The 17570-nt window shown below is 38.7% G+C and overlaps 2 protein-coding genes across 11 annotated transcripts in view; one reads left to right on the top strand and one right to left on the bottom strand.

Moving 5' to 3' along the window:
- Positions 1-17570, top strand: part of LOC125458722 (short coiled-coil protein B-like) — a 71758-nt gene that overhangs the window by 27438 nt on the left and 26750 nt on the right. For 6 of the 8 annotated variants that reach the window (XM_048544238.2, XM_048544243.2, XM_048544244.2 and 3 more), the window contains exon 4: positions 237-375. In XM_048544238.2, coding sequence (XP_048400195.1) covers positions 237-375 — 139 coding nt within the window. Of the gene's footprint in view, positions 1-236; positions 1092-17570 lie in introns of those variants that run through there. The other 2 variants (XM_048544246.1, XM_048544245.1) reach the window with 2 other exon arrangements.
- Positions 2993-17570, bottom strand: part of LOC125458721 (calnexin) — a 32638-nt gene continuing 18060 nt past the window's right edge. For 2 of the 3 annotated variants that reach the window (XM_048544235.1, XM_048544236.1), the window contains exons 6-15: positions 15212-15293; positions 11131-11323; positions 10415-10604; positions 9356-9469; positions 8708-8861; positions 7092-7307; positions 6363-6482; positions 6002-6098; positions 4723-4820; positions 2993-3249 (exon numbers count right to left, since the gene is read on the bottom strand). In XM_048544235.1, coding sequence (XP_048400192.1) covers positions 3172-3249; positions 4723-4820; positions 6002-6098; positions 6363-6482; positions 7092-7307; positions 8708-8861; positions 9356-9469; positions 10415-10604; positions 11131-11323; positions 15212-15293 — 1342 coding nt within the window. In that variant the 3' untranslated portion in view covers positions 2993-3171. Of the gene's footprint in view, positions 3250-4722; positions 4821-6001; positions 6127-6362; positions 6483-7091; positions 7308-8707; positions 8862-9355; positions 9470-10414; positions 10605-11130; positions 11324-15211; positions 15294-17570 lie in introns of those variants that run through there. The other variant, XR_009446711.1, reaches the window with a different exon arrangement.

Raw genomic sequence — 17570 nt, 5'->3', positions numbered from 1 at the left:
CCTTTAAGCTCCTATCCCCTGATGCCATTACATTTTATTGTTGTCTTGTTAGAATGGTTGGGTCATGTTAAGGGGATACAATAATGTCTGGATTATGTGAAACATAAATCCAGCAACCTGCCCAAAGCAGTTGCCTTGATGTATTCCGTATCTAGTTCAATTTGAGTCGTTCTCATTGGTGGCCTGCTCAATAAGGGTATTCTGCTTCTGTGCTGATGACTTCATCTGCGTTTCAGATCTATCAGCCAGAGTTGATGCTGTGAAAGAGGAGAACCTGAAACTCAAATCTGAGAACCAAGTACTTGGCCAGTACATTGAAAACCTTATGTCAGCCTCCAGCGTCTTTCAAACCACAGACTCAAAGAACAAGAGAAAGTAAGGAGCTCATGCCACTGATACCAGTCAGCTTTATATCTCGACAGGTGTAGTGGGTTATCTGCATGTTGTGTTTATCTGTGTGAAAACTTAATTTGACCCTTTCACCTCAAGATCCAGGACTGTTAGAATTTTCTTCCTAATTTACAAACAGAATCAAAGATCTGAATAACAGGATAGAACCTAATAACTGCAAGTTGATCAGAATTGATTTACAAAACGCTTTCAAAACATTAGCAACTGGAAATAAGATTTATAAACTCATTTAAAAAAATGTTCTGAATTGAAAAATTGAACCAAAGGCATTTGTACAGCCAAGAACTTCTGGTGACCAGGTCGGTGTACGACACGGAATATTCCATGGCCCACACACACCGCATATACTAGTCCCTAATAGCTGATGTGAAACGAGGAACAATTGAAACAAATAAGGTGAAAGGGTCAGATCGCCAGATTATTGCATTCATTCAGTCCATTTGCCACAAATGACAAATCAGTTTCAATAAAAAGTGTCCTTTTTATTTTCCAGACCAACCAAAAGCTCCAAGAAGACAGACAAATAATAATAATAGTAAAGGGTACTGGGAGTCACGACTGTCCAGTATTAGGAGTGTAAACCGTTAGAATCCATAGCTTATTGTCTCAAGTCAGCTTGCGCATTTTTTTTGTATTTAGTCTATTTAATTATGTAATAATAAACCCTAATGCTGATATTATGTTTGTGTTCACATCTTATTTTGCATAAATTAATTATCTAAACTGAATTCTGAGAGATATTAGATCTCAATTAGCCCAATGCACATATACCCAGATTATAGACCAAGAAAAAAATGTCAACTGGGAAAGAAGAAGTGAGTCTTAAACTCTTTCTTGTTCTGAAATGATTGTTGATGATCAGCAACTTGCCCTGACTTTTTTTAAAATCTCATGATTACCAAAAATAGGACCAATGAGAGAGGCTTTTACTTTGGCCCAGCTTTTGAATGACTGGTGCAGAATTACCAACATTGGCCTCTGAAGCAGCACCACCATGCATTCAGCTTTCATTTTCCCCCTTGGAAGTCTGTTCCACATATTCAAACTTCTTGACGTGGAGAAGATTCTGATAACATTAGTCCTTCTGAACTCTGGTATTTTTGTCTGATCATGGTTTTTAAATCTTTCATGAGGTGTAAACATTGCTGGCAAGTTTAGTGTTTATCACATCACTGGTGTAGGTACACCTAAAATGGTGTCAAAGACAGTGGTAGGAGTTTGATTCAATGAGTGAAGGAGCACCACTAAAGTTAGGATACATTGTGGCTTTTAAGGCAACACTGTGGTTGTGGTATTCCAATGCATCTCTTGCCGATGTCCTTTAAAGTAGAGGAGGTTGCAGTTTTTGACGGTGCTGTTGAAGCAGGCTCGCTAATTTATTGCAGTGAATCTTGTGTACACAGTTGTCCACTGTACTTTGGTCGTGGATGGTGTGCTGACCAAGTGGGTTGTTTTGCTGGGTAGTGTTGAGCTTCACGTCTTGATAGCACTGTACTCATGCAGGTAAGTAGAGAGTATTCCGCCACACTCTTGTGCTTTGTTGGTGTAAGGCAGGAGCTACTTGTTACAGGACCCTGAATTGCTAGTCCAGTTGATTCCTTGTTGCTCTTTTTTTGATTGACCAAGGCATTGCCATACGTCAATTTAGAAAACAATCAGCAAGCTTTTGTCCTATTGGGATCATTTAATAATTTAACACTATTGTCCAGATTAGTGCAAAACAAAAGGTCTCAGCAACGCGTCTCTTTTCAATAATAATAGATCATCATGAAGTTTGTTGCTCCAGAAGCTGAAAAGATTGTTTTATTAAAACATTCAGTTCTCTTAAGAAATATTGCATTACTAGCAGGAGGGCAAATGTGAGATGGTTATGGTAGTAAAGTTGTAAATTTGTAATGTCTTTAGAGGCAGCTAATGTGGGGTAAAGTGCCATCTTGCCCACATCCTGATGACATATTTATATGTACTTGTCTCTAATTAAGGAAGACTTGGAAAAAAAAATCATCTTGTTAATTTATATTTAAAATGATGCTCTCAATTTAATTCAGATGGCTTCACGGGCAGATAAGGTCTAGTTTATTGCAGGAGAAGAAACAATAATGCCTAGGATACAGAATATTGAAGAGCATAATGGAGCAGGACATGTTGGCACAGTGGTTAGCACTGCTGCCTCACTGCACCAGGGACTTGGGCGACTGTCTGCATGGAGTTTGCACATTCTCTGTGTCTGCGTAGGTTTCCTCCTATAGTCCAGAGATGTGCACACTAGGTGGATTGGCCATGTTAAATTGCCCGTAGTGTTCAGGGATGCGTTGGTTAGGTGGGTTAGAGGGGGTGGGGTTTGGGTGAGTGCTCGGAGGGTCATTGTGGACTTGTTGGGCCGAAGGGCCAATTTCCACTCTGTAGGGATTCTGTGATCTATGATAAGCTGTTCAAAAAAACTTACCCAAAAATTATCTACTAATTCTGATTACACTAAAATTTTTGAAAATGCATCTCATTCCAGAGAGTACAAAACGTGCTTTATTTTGTTAGAATTTATTATTATAATGTGGAAGAAATCCATCTGTCTTATGCACAGTAAACTTACAAATATTAAAACATTTATTATAATGTTACACATTTGAAAAGAGGTTCTTCCTCCAATGTCTGCTGCACAATATGCATCACTAACAGTTATGTCCCAAAGGCTTTTGTTAAACAAGTGACTGCCTTATGTGAAAGTTCATTTTTTTCAAACAGCATGAAACCTGGTGGTCATTATTTTGACATTGTCTTGCGATGTCTCAGAGCCTCCTCTGAAACCTGACCTGGATCTGGTTCACCACCTCCTTGAGCCTGCAACCAGAATTAATTCCATAAGCATTCTGTGCTATACTACTTATGTAAACATAATTGTACATCCACATCTGCTCAGCTACTGGAATCCCCCTCCCACAGTATTACAACAACGTGCAAACACATTGCATTGCTAATCACTTCTCACGAATAAGCAGCAATTGTGAAAAGTCGCAAACCATGTTGCTGATTTTCAGGAATTCAAGAATGCTGTCCTCATTTGTGGCCAGTATTCTTAATATACCACAGTATTTGGGGTTAGTGATTTTAGGAGATGGAATGATTGTAAATTAATATGTTAACGAATCTATGCACTAAATTAGAAGCGGTTTTAATGTAACTGTGGCTCAGTGGTGGTAGTATCATCTCTGCAATAGACACAGTTTCAAGCCTCACTTGAGACTTGATCATAAAATGTCAGCAGCTGACATTTTACCACAAGTGAGCAACATTTTTTTTTAATACATTTTAAGTAGTTGGGCCCTTTTACCTTCTTTTTGTGCGTACATCTTACAAGAAGGGCCGATTTTTGCTCAGCCTGCATAGGAACCTCCAGGCTTCTGCACAACTGCTGGGCTCAAAGGGAACTCTATTGTTGGAGGTTTCATTTTCAAATAAGATCTTAAACCAAAACTCTGCCTGCCTCGCACAGAAGCGAAAATCCCACGTTATAATTTTAAAAGGATTTATCCCCTTGTTCTGGCCAACATTTACTCTTCAGCCAATATCAATCAAAACAATTATCTAGCACCATTACATACCCGCTGTAAGTCACTAACAGTCACCATTAACAACTATTCACCCTCCCAACCTGATCTGTCCAACTGTCTGTCTCTCTCTTTGGGCTCTATCCTATCGTTTACTCCCTCCCCCACCCATCTCCCTATTTTCTGCAGATAAACTGACATTTTTCCAGTCACCATCAGTTCCAAGGAAGGGTCACTGGCCCCAAAATGTTAACTCTTACCTCCTTTGCAGATGTGGCCAGACCTGCTGAGCTTTTCCATCAACTTTGTTTTTCTTTCCCTGATTAAAGGCGGATGCTCTCCAGTGTTTGCTGCTAATGTAGGAGCAGCTCCCCAGATTTTTTTGTCTATTCAATTTATGGAGACAAGTTTTCTCCATTGCCTGCGCCTTGGTGTTTGAATTTTGTCAGGTGACTTTTGCGGCTATCAGCAGTACACTCACTTGCTTCCTTGTGTATTTTGAGCCCTGCTAGAAATACTCTTTGTCTAGATGTTCCCATAGCACATTCCTTGAATGCAGTGCAATTGATTGTGGAGTGATTGATTACTCTTCCTCTTTCCCAAGATTTTAAAATTATCTGAAGAAAAATATTTCTCTGGCTATTAACCATGTTATACCATGTTTCTTTTAAAGCTAATCATGCTGTAAAATACTATGGGCAAAGTTTGGACAAAGTAAAAACATCTGTCCCATTTATGATACTAAAAAAATGCCAAAACCTCCAACCTGTAAAGTTGTCTCCAAGTCTACTTTTGTTTTAAGCAGGTTACTTCCTTTCATCCTCTCTTTGCTTTTATCTACAGTTCCTCGTTGATCATGAAGAGCTGTAAAATACAGATAATTAATTATCAAATATTATTCAAGCTGGAGCTGTCATCTGTTGACTGGGCTGCCTGTAAAGTGGACACTATCAGTTCATTTTTAATTTTAAACAGGAATCCTTTTTTTCAGTCAACTTGCATGCCATATAACAGAGCTAATAAATTCCTAGAATTTTGAGTAAATATTCACTAAAGATAAGGGTTTTCTTTTCAGCTGAGCTTCATTGTTAGATACATACTTGATACTTCATGGGACTATGAAGCAGAAAAACCACAGACAAGAATCATTCCCAAACTAACCTAACAGTTGTGTACTGTGTAGAATGTATGTTGAACAGCCCATTGAAAAAGAAGTTATTTTGGTCAGATTTCCCTTACAATATGTTCTAATATCAACTGCACTGTCTGGCAGAGTATCCAATTAGAGATCAGGTGCTTCCTCAATGGAGAAGTAGTGACAACCAGTATCATTCGTGCCACCTCCCAGTGGGGCTATTGGGGCAGTGTAACCGTTTGAGCACACAGCATTTTTTAAAACAATGTGAACCATTTCTTAACGTCTGGTGCTGCCATCAAATTGTTCAGGTGGAATCTACAATAATGTTATTACTTTGCTCAATTTTCTATACTTTCTGTCCAAATTTGCCTCTTCTATACTAAGCACTAACCAGATTCTGGTTCCAAGTGTCCGAGCAGCACTGATGCTTTATCTAAACAATGAGTGTTGACTGGTAATAGGTGTTTTTGTTTTCACCCAAGGGTGTGATCACAAAAGATGGGCGTCAGTAGCTACTCACTGTTTTGTAGACACAAGAGTACCTCTGCCTACAAGACCCACAGAAATTATTGGACTTTAACTTTTAGCAGGCCTCCTAGTTTCCATCACTTATGAAACCCGATGGCTAGTTCCAAACCAAAACAGCCTATAACTTATTAAAAAAGCCCCATTACCTGACAATTTGTAGCAAGGTAACAATTTGTCCACCCAGCAGTAAGCCCCTTTCGAGACAAAACCACTGCATCAAATGGTAGAGGGGTGCTGAGGCTACCATCCCCATTATGAGGTGGTTAATGTTAATGTTAGAGAAGGTCGGCCAATATTGAGCTGTGACACAGGGAATCTTGGACGTTGTACAAGGTATACTGTACTCTATCACCATTATTGTTATTGACGTTTTCCTTACCTGACTCTGGAGACTGTGCTTCTGTTATTTTTTCTTCATCATTGAGCTGCACATCATCTGTCTTCTTGTAATAATAATCATCAGGGGGCCCAAATCGCTGGGAGAATAAATGATAGCACATCACACTACAACATGGCAAAAGAACATGTTACAACAGGATATTATAGGATGGAGCAAGAGAGGTTAGCACATGAAAGTATAGGACAGAGGAAGCATCACAGGACAACAGCATGCAGAAAAGTTACAGAATGCAGAATAGAAACAAAACAGCAATCTAAACAGAGGGATTATTTTTACTTTAGATATTTAATTCTTACAACAATCCTCCACTAAGAAGTACACAATTGTTAAACAGACATACCTGATTTGGCCAATAGAAACTTATGAATAAAATAACTGGCAGAGCAACTGTGAATACGTAGACTCCCCAGAGCCAAGGGCGTTTGTCTGCTGCCAAAAACAGCTGCATGATCAAACCAGGCTGTGGACAACAGAGTAGAGTAGCAATCACCTCAGTTACTGATGAAAGAAATACTCACTGTCTCAGTCACAATAAACACTCCAGTTACACAAAGGCATGTGAATGGGGGAAAATCTTCTCACAAGCAGGATTTTGATGTCGCACAACTCCTATCCAGCCTACTGAATCTATCTCACTACATTTCCTTCATTGCAGTGGGATCCTGGCAGGATATTTACTGAAGCAAATGAGGAAATGTAAGGCAAGGAATGGACTCACTGGACAAGTAGTTGTCCGGTAGGTTGGAATTGCAGGTCTCACTGAAAGCAACGAATTTCCCAGATGGGGAGGACCACTCTCTGATCCTAAGCTTTTGAAGGTTTGGAGTTTTCACCTCTACTTTCTAAAACCCTCATCTTCCACGTGGCAACCCAGTACAGACCCAACCAGAGTGAACTCCTGCTGCTAGTTACAGAAGACACCCCAGGAGGAGTTGTGATACCTCAAGTACTTTGACAGAGCAGGCTCATTGTCTACTTGACCTGTCATCTTTTGTGCAATCTTGCAGTGGTATGAAACAAGGTTCTTCCCCACATTGATCATATGCACGTAGACATCAAATCTACTTACTCCATCTGCATCGTAGATTGCCTTTGTTCGTGTCCATGTGTCTTTCGCCCACTGCTTGACAACTTTCTCATCAGAGGATATAATAAAATTGTTAAACTTTATGTCAGGGGTCAGAGACCATAGCTCAAGCCCAATTGCAGCAACAGGAGTCATGCGGAATGGCTTTGTATCCTCAAAATAGTTTGGATTCAGAATCTTTCTAGGTTTCCAGACTCCCTTTTGGGACAAAATTGTAAAAACTATTAATCAAGTTTTATACCTAGATTCTGAATTATGTTATTAATAGAGAAAGAAAGAGAGAGTGAAGCAAATGCTATGGAGAGGCAGCAAGCTACAATAAACAAATAGAATTCTAAATTAATAAGTAAATTAATGAGAAGGGAAGACTGAGTTACCTCCACTGCCCTCTGTAATAAACAGCTGAGTTACAGAATAGAGGGTGTGAGAAGCAGATTGTTATAGAGAAAAGTATGTTGCAGAGAAGAATTTGTCACAGCATTACATTTTAAACTCAAGATGGTAAGTTTCTCTATCATGTGTAACTACAATCACCAAGTTACAAGCATGCAGTAAGTAGGCAATCGTTGTTAGTGCTTGTCATGGACAGGTCAATCAAATAATTTAGATAAATGTAAGTAGTCTTGTGAATCAGGGTGAGTGCAAGAAATGTATAAAGGTCTGATATTGAAAAATTTAAATGACCTGCTTCTTACAATCTACTTTTTAAATGACAAATTATTTAAGAATTAAACAAAGCCGTCTCTGTTATTTTACACAATTAGTCTAATGATTTAAAACCACAGCCATCATATGGTACAACTTCTCCCTTAATACACAGCTAAGCCCATCTCCTTATATACAACAAACATTTTATTAACTGACACCTATGAGACCCGGAAGGTACCAGTTAATCAATATTCTGTTTGATCAAGATGTTCACATAATCAATGTAGAAACATAATGCAGGGACTACATATATCACTGAATTACTTAAATAGTAATGCCTTAAATAAAACTAACTGGTATACAGCCCTTTCACTTACACCCTCAACTAACTACTTGAATATTGTGGAAATTGCAATAATACAGTAAACTTCCAATTTTTTGAGGTATATAAAACTTTTGCTGGTTTACTGAGGGGAGGTCAGTTCATAAAAGCGTTGGTTGAAACAAAGTTTGCCGCAATTTATTTCTGTCAAATTTCCACTTTCTTATGTGAAAACACTTCTGATGGTCACTGCTGTTTGATTCTGAGGGATTGCATGTTCTTCAGTATTTAATCCAAATAGTCAATCCTCCCAGTGAATGTCTCTCAGCAATGTGACCACGTAGGATACCTTCATCAAATCTGAAGCGCTGTACAGCACATTTCAATGGGTCTCGACTGCAGTTGTGGTGGTTTTAATTTATTTAATCCAACAGCACCAAGAGTACATATCAAACCCAAACTCAAAGCTTTGCTAAACTGAGGTCAGCTAACTCTGCAGGGACTCAAATTCACAAAAGATATTCTGGAATTTCACATGTGATGTATTTGCCAAGAATACATTCTGTGAATCAGAAGGGAAGTTTAAATGTCAGCTATGTAAGAAAGACTGTAACATCAATTAATTTACCTTGTATTTGGGATTGTCAATCATTGGTGCTTTCCATTTGCCTTTGTAGGCAGGGTTAGGGATCATGGGAGGTTTCCAGGTTCCACAGCCTGCAGCCTTACACTTTGGGTTTGGGATTTTGGGTTCTTCCCATTCACCATCCATATCAATATCCCTGTAAAGTACAACAATATTATATTGATATTAAAACAATTCCAGGCAGAACTTTGGGTAAACGTTATTTTGAATTAATTGTAATGTTAAACTTATATGTGTTGCAAATATTTTTTGTTCAAAGTGAACAAAGTGTTTGCTGGGACTGTATCATTATCAAGGATTCTGAGATCAGGCATGCATGGGTTAGCATAACCCAATGTGCACTCTCTTATAGTGAGGAATGAAGGTTATATCAATGAATTTTGTGGGGTAGATGAAACTGTATTACAATGAGAGGCAAGGAATGTATGAAGAATATTCCAGTGAGTAACTGAATGTATCAGAGAACGTTACAGTGAAAGCTAGGATATGAAAGAATATCAGAAACGTTGTAGCAAATATCATACACGTGATGAAGGACTGATGTGCACCAAAGATCTGTAACTACAATCACTGCCTAGTCAAAGAGGCTATCTGAAAACTATAATCAATCCGAAGTAATTCGGAACTTACCAATCTGGAGGTTTTTTGGATTTGGGATCTGGAATATACTCTGGTTCTTCATCTAGCCAGTCATCCGGTTTCATAACTGTGGAATCTGGAATATAAGGAGGAGCATCCTCATCCCTGTCATGGAGAATATGATGACATCCTTTAGCATCTGGACACAAGAATATCTGACATATCTTCATACAAGTTACACAAAAAACATGCAGGACTATAAATGAAATACAGCACATATTAACTATTCCAGATTTTACATAGGCCCAAGGACCCAGGTGAGGAGTTTGAAATCAGTTGGACAGGAAGATCATAAACAGTGCATTCTTTTCTTCCCAATCAACTTTCTTTCTGAAGTTGACACCCAACTTCAATACTAGAAGGTGTGTGACTAGAGGAGAAAATACAGCTGAGCTCCTTCAGGTTCATACCCAATGTTATGAACTTGAACCAAGAACTTCTGGATTCTCGTCACGAATCTCTTTCTGAATTGGCTGCATTTCAGCTGCAGTTAGGATCAGCAAGACAATTACGATTCTTCCACTATTCTTCTCACTGAAATCGAGCTCTTTGGCTGGGACTCCACTAGTGCCAGCAGAAACTGCAAACAGTCATTTGAAAATTGTATTATGGAAGGTTGTTCCTGTATTCAATCAAAGTCTTTACTGTTGAAGGTGGTGGTTTCTATATTTACTTGTGATTGCTGGCGTTGGCAGAAGGATCTCTTTGTATTTCCTGGTTGTTCACGTCTATTCACTTGTGGCCTTAATGTCAGCAGAGGGTAGCCTTTGAGTGTGCTGCTGGACTCTGTTAGGAAGAGTTATGTCACTGTATTCAAATTGATGCTCTCTATTATTTCTGTATTCCACATTGGTGTGCAGCGTTGGGAGAAGAGTGTTCCTGAGAGGATAGAAATCCATTTGTCGGTCTCTACTATTGGGCTTAGCTTGTTGACTTTGAATTCACGATAAATTAATTCTAATATTAGTGCCAGAAATAGCTTTAGTGTACATAGAGACAATAGTAAATACAAAAACATTTTAACCAAACCTGATCTTGCTTAATTCTCACCAGTCATGGGGCTTCACTGAATCTGGGTTAGGTATCCGACGTCTGTCATCCCAGTCTTCAGGTTTTTGATGGTTGGGATCATCAATCTCTTTGGGAGGATTGACAGGGGGAGTCATGTCTTGTAGGAGGCTTCCTTTGCTCACACTGTTCTCATCTATTAGTATCTCAAAACTGTTGTCAGGTCTCACAACTACACCAATCATTTTTAAATTGTTATTGGACGTAGAGAGAGAAAAAGAGAGATAAAAGAGAATAAGTCAAAGACAGAAGTAATTTCAAGTACAGCAATTATACTGTATCATATTAAAATAAAAACTTACTAAGGTATAATAACTAAATGCAGGTGAACATAAATCAATGTAGCTAGGTTTTGGTACCTGTTACTAATCTAAACTTGCTACAAGAAGGTTGGCTCTGCAGATTGTCTAAACACACCTTTTAATATTACTATACAGTTTATTATTTTTATCATTAGATATCTAGAGGGTTGCTAGATTATTCAGTTGCTATATTCAAGTGTGTTTGGATTGGTCAATTTGCCTGTTCCGTGTTATTCGTTCATGATCTATTTCATTATTTAATGATTACTATCTCACAAACGAAGCCTGCAAGTTTCACTCTAATCCTAACCCATTGAGGGTACTCCCTTAAAGATTGTCATCCCTCTTGTGGACCTGTTTCTGATTGCTCTAGAATGATTAAGAGAATTGTGTTACTCAATGTATACAGGTGAGGTCTTTTGTCGATAAAGTAACTCTGAAGGTCCACTTCTGGTTTCCTGGCATGCTTTTCTTCATATGCACCAGTCACTGGATCCCTATGTCTGAAGATGAAGTGCAATTTATAGTCCTGTCCACACTTGTCTGGTCCAAACATGATTGTGTAAGGAGTTTTGTCAAAGAACTGCCTCTGTAAAAACAGTGTTAAAACTTATAAAAAGGAACATACAAGCGAGTCATTCAAATCATCCAGATTGTGTCGCCATGTTTAAAACCTATTCAAACTATTTTAACTGCTCCTGACTCGGTATCAAGCTGGTACCCATCTGCTCTCTGAAGATGTACGATATCAGTGGCAATCAATGATTCACAGTCTAGAATAACTGGAAACATTAAACATTGTTAGAGGTCAGTATTAATAATCATCTATTGATGTAATCCTTGATTAATGATAATTATTGATACGTGGAACTGACATTAACCATCATTTTTCATTTATTTTCTGGGATGTCAGCATAGATAATAAAAGCGAGCTTTATTGGCAATGTCTAATTGTCTTGGAAAATGGGAACGAGCAGTCTCTCTGAACTGCTGCCTCCTCCATATTTCAAGTACTGAACAGCATTGTTAGGTGATGCATTTCTAAGTTGGGCTGTGACACAACACAGCGGAGAACTTAAAGGAATCAGTGTTCCCATTCACATGCAACATGCGCAAGGAGCTTTGGTAAGTTTCTACAGTGCATCCTCACTGCCAGGATGTGGAGGCTAAAAAAGGGACTGAATGCTGAAGGTATTGAATGAGGTGTCCATCAACATTTGTCCTTTGTGGTGTTGAGCTTTGAGTGTTGTTGAAGCCACATTCCTTCAAGTAAACGGGGTATAATTTCATCACTATCTTGACTGTGCCTTTTATATGGTGAAAAGGTTTTGGTGTGTCAGACAATGAGTTTTCATTGTAGAATGCTCAACCTCTAACATGTTCTAGCTATTACAATCTTTACAATGGTGGCCCAGTTAGGTTTCTGAAGAATGGTAATTCCAAGATGTATGCTGTGTGGCTTTCAGAAAGATAATGCAATTGCATATTGAGGAAGATGGTTAGATTAAGTGTCAATGATGCACACCTTGAAGAAGTTTTCCTCCTCCCTTCGACGAGGGCTCAGTGAGTCTCTCTCCCACTGCAACCCCCCTGGTTATCCCTCCAGTCCCAACCTCTCCCCCTCCCGAGTCCTGTTGAAAGGTTTCAGCTCAGAACATTGTCTTTCCTGCTCCTTGGATGCTGTCAGACCTGCTGTGCTTTTCCAGCTCCACATTTATTGACTCTAGCTTCCACATCTGCAGTCCTTACTGTCTCCATGGCACAAATATTGTTTGTCAACTGAATCCTGAATGTTATTCTGGCTTTGCTGCATACAAGCATGGGCTGATTCAGTATCAGAGGAATTACAAACAGAACATTGCAAACATCCTACTTCAGATCAAACAATGGAGGGAAGGGCATTGATCATGTTGCTGAAAGTGGCTAGAGCTAGGACATAATGCTGAGGAACTCTTGTAGTAATGTCCAGAGATTGAGATGATTATCTTCAGTACCCACAACATCATCTTTGTGTTAGGTATCGCTTCTATTACAAACACATCTTATATTTAATATCCTTGAAGGATGTAAGTTTTAAAGGATTGTGAAAAGCAATATATTTTAATTTTTGTGGACATTGTTGGAATGGTTTCTTTAAAAGGGGTAGTTGAAAGTATACTGCAGACAGTGAGATTTTCTTCAAAACATCCTAGAAATCACATGACTGGTGAAGACTGCTTCTTTGCTGTAGATTCTGCTTTGTTCTGGTTTAGAGAAGTTCTTAACTTATCTAGTTAATTTGGAGGAAACATGCAAAAGTAAAGCAGTTGAGTTGGAGGTACAAGGTGATTAACTGACTTCTCACTTCTGAAAATGAAATCATCTAGCCAGTTCAAGATGAAATCTATTTGTTCTTTTCTAGTGTGTCCAGCAGAATGCTGATATCACATAATGTGAATCAGATTAGTTGAAGATTAACATCATGAAGTTTGAGAGATGACGGTGTAGTGGTATTAGCGCTGGACTGTTAATCCAGAGGCCAAGCATTGTTCTGGGGACCTAAGCTCAAATCCTACCATGGCAGATGGTGGAATTTGAGTTTAAACGATGACCATGAATCCATTGTTGATTATTGGAAAAACCCAGTTGTTCTTTAGGGAAGGGAACTGCCATCCTTATCTGGTCTGGCTTACGTAAGACTCCAGATCCACAGCGATGCAGCTAATTTTTAACAGCACTTTGGGCAGTAAGTGCTGGCCTAGCCTGTATGGCCCTCATCACAGAATGAATTTCAAAAAAAGTTGAAAACCTCAAGAGATCAAGGTGGAACATCTACTTGACAATTCTGGCTGAAGATATCTGGCAGATGTTTCAGGCTTGTTAAGGCCATTACATGGTGATTCCCCTATCATTGAATACAAGGATATTTGCGGAGCTCTCTCATCTTTTGTTATTTGTTCGCCATCATTCATCACTGGATGTAGCAGGACTGCAGCGTTTTGATCTGATCTGTCGGTTGTATAGATAGAACTAAATGATCCCACAATTTGCTGTACTGTTGAAGCATGCATGTTGTTCCCATGATATAATCTCACCAGTTGACACCACAGTTATAGATATGCCTTTTTTTCTTTATTCATTCTCAGGCTGAGGGCCAGGAAGCATTTATTGCCCATCCCCAATTGCCCAGAGGGCAGTTAAGAATCAACCACATTGCTGTGGGTCTGGGGTCACATGTAGGCCAGACCACGTAAGGATGAGTGTTTCCTTCCCTAAAGGATATTAGTGAACCAGATGGGTTTTTCCAACAATTGACAACAGGCTTACGGTTATTATTATTATTATTATTATTACTATTAGATTCTTAGTTACACATATTTTATTGAATTCAAATTCCACCATCTGCCATGACAGGATTTGAACCTGGGTCCCCAGAACATTATGTGGGTCTCTGGATTAATAGTCCAGCGATAATACCACTTGCTGGTCTTGACGTGTTCCACTCCTCATTGATCCAGGGTTGATCCCTTTCTTTTTATAAAAAAGGTAATGGCAGAGAGCGGGATATGCTGGATATTGAGGTTACAGATTGTGGAGACGTACAGTTGTACAATTCACGAATCCCAGTTGAGTTCCTAGAAATGTTCTGGATTTATCCCATTTAGCACAGTTGTAATTCTACATAACAATTTAGATTGCGTTTGGGGTTGATGGGTAAAGACTTATCAATGCAATGGAGATCAAAGTAATCATCAACTAACAATCCAAGAATGACTAATTACCAAATGCCACAACCCCATATTTCCTGTAATCATTGACTAACAGTCTGGACTTTGACAAACTCTGGTTTTATCAGTTGAATGGTTACTGCACTGTGAGACTACTTCAGTACATGAGTCATAACCTTTCTTGCTGACTGGATGTTCCATTTTGGTCTCTCCAACATCACAGATGGCAGTCTTCAACCACTTTGATTCACTTCACATGACAGAGAAATTGCTGAACACACTAAATACAGCAAAGGCTACGGGCTCTAACAGCATCATAGCTATAATGCTAAAGGCTTCTGCACCAGACCTAGCTAAGCTTTAGCCAAGATGTTCCAATACAGCTACAACACTAGCATCTCCAAAACAAAGTGCAAAATTGCACGCCTCTGTCTTGTCAAAAAGAAAAATGACAGAAGTCACAACCTTGGTGAAAGAAGTTCCTCAGGTTTTACACTAGTGCTATTTACACCAGAGGACTCTGGGATACTAAGCTAATTCTACTTGTGCTACTACCACTGCCAGCACAATGACTTACATTACTTGATACTCTTAATGTAGAAAAAGAAAATCCATTGAAACATTACAGTTAGAGATACACCAGTCAACTAATGAAATATTTAATGCAGATGCTGTTTTTCAATCAGTGCCCAGTTGCATTCAGTAATAACATGTTTTGCACTACAGTGCCCACAAGAAAAGATGTTGAGCTTCTCAACGGGACAACTTACAAGGTCGAGTTGATCATCTTCAGAGAGGAGCTTTAGGTATGCACCCCCACACTGGATTTCATTCTGGAAATGTACTTCATACCTACAGGAAAGAATAAGAATTGGAGACCAGTGCATTCTAACTGCAGTGATGCTTCTACCATTTAAAAAAAAAATCATTTAATATTTCTTGTTTGCTTGTTCTCCAGTTTCTCCTCATTAAAGGTTCATACACTCGCTTAATGTCTTGTTAGGAGCTACAGGCAAGAGAGAGGCCAGCAATGAAACTCTGTAGATTTCTATGAATCCCTGTGGAAAAGTGACCAGCCTCCAGTCAGTGAACCACTGGTACTATAACTAACTTTGCAAACTCAGTGACAGGCTACATGACCACAATATTGAATATTACCAATAACTGATGATAAAGAATCCATACAATGATCCAGTAAATAGGAAATTATTTGGCCCCTCACGTCAGTGCTAGTACGTTGAATCAGCTATTCAACAAGTCCCAACTCAATGCTGGATTATGGGGAAGCAATTGGTTTTAACCAATTCAAGCATTTATCCAATTCTTTTTGGTAAGTTACTATTCAATCAGCTTTGATCACTTTCATGCAGAGCATTCTAGAGCATAACTAAATGTTTTTTGATATCTTGCCTTTGGTTCTTCTTCAGTAACTTTAAATATTGTACAAAACCAATGTACTGGAAAAGCTCAACAGGTCTGGCAGCATCTGTGAAGGAAAAAAAGAGAGTTAATGTTTCAGGTTCCAGTTCTGAGGAAAGGTCACCGGACCCAAAAAGTTAACTCTGTTTTCTCCTTCACCGAAGCTGTCAGACCTGCTGAACTTTTCTAGCAACATTGGTTTTGTTCCTGATTTACCGCATCTGCAGTTTTGTTTTATTACCATAAATATTGTCTTCTACCCATCAAATCTTCTTCGCAAGAATGAGAAATAAGAGCAGAAAATGGCCATTCAGTCCCTCAAACCTTCTCACCAATCAACAAAATCACTTTAGTGTGTGCTGCTTTGTATGTCTTAGTTTTTGATTGGACACTTTCCTTGACTGCCTGTTAAGCATGGCTTCCTGTAAATCATATGAATGCTGATGACAGTTTGCTTTGCTGTAAACCCCTGCTGGGTTGTTCTTATTCATTGATTGGCATGGAAAGGCATCTGTTTTATCTAGTTAAATTGGAGGAAAGCCTGCTAAGAATAAGCTCTCTCGCTTTCTGAAAAGAAAACACTGCTGAGTTTAGAGTGAAAACTATTTGTTTTGTTTTGAAAGAATGACTGAAGAAACTTCTCACAATTGCATTTTCTGAGTAAGCATGTTCATAAGGCTTGAGACAACGGTGCATGTTTTGTGAATTGATCACGTGCAAGAATAATCACAGCACAGGCTATAAAATACTCTGTGCTTTATCCTTTGCCTCTCAAAAACAAACTATTGATTTTTTCTTTCTTTTCAGAAACCCTATTTTTGTACAGGAATCTGTTTTATTCCCCCATTTTCCTAAAGAGCATGGCGTGCAATTGCATGTGTGTTTTGGGAATATTTATACTTCTGTATTACTGTGTACGCTAACCAGTTATTGCGTCTTTGTTGAATAATTTTTGACAATATATTCATGATTGCGTTAAGAAATCCGGTTGATAGATCTTATTATTTAAAATCGGACAGAGGAGGCATTTATGGAAAACTATTTTTACTTTATGTTGTGATCCATGGATAGTGGGACTGAGTGATGATGTACTTCTCCTGCCTTGGCTGCAACATTGCAAAGCAAAGGATTTTATGTCCTTTTAATAGTGATCTTAAACTGTTCTGTAGAATATGCAAGACCTTTGCACAGAGACTCCATGGTCTATCTGCGCCCCATTTAAAATTGTGCTTTTGTTTTATTTGGGTTTCTTCCTTCTTCTGTACCTTAAACTCAATCTACCACATTTGTTAATAGCTTCTTTATCATTACCATCTTTGTTACTGGTTTACTATATTTGAGTGTTTGGGTCAGCTGCACATTTTGTAATTATGCCCTGCAGTATATGGGTGCATTAACCAATGAGCCATCAAATCAACGAACATCCCATCAAACAAAAAATGTAATTTATCTTATCTAGGGGAATGACAATACAACTAGCCTCAGTATCTATAGATTTAGGAAAGGGATATATGACATACCTCAAACTCTTGAGAGTTATTAACATCCCTGCGAGAAAGGTGCTAATGCACTGATGTAGCCTAGGACAGGAACGGGGTCAGTGTGAAGTCTCAAGCAACAAGTATCAACAGGCTGTTCAAATAATGTTTTAACTCTCGAACAAAGATTGACTCACACTTTAGGTAGGGAATTCAACCATTTTAATGGCTT

Source organism: Stegostoma tigrinum, chromosome 15 (genome assembly GCF_030684315.1).
Source record: "Stegostoma tigrinum isolate sSteTig4 chromosome 15, sSteTig4.hap1, whole genome shotgun sequence".
Classification (NCBI taxonomy): Eukaryota; Metazoa; Chordata; class Chondrichthyes; order Orectolobiformes; family Stegostomatidae; genus Stegostoma; species Stegostoma tigrinum.
This window is presented reverse-complemented; position numbering and strand designations above follow the sequence as displayed.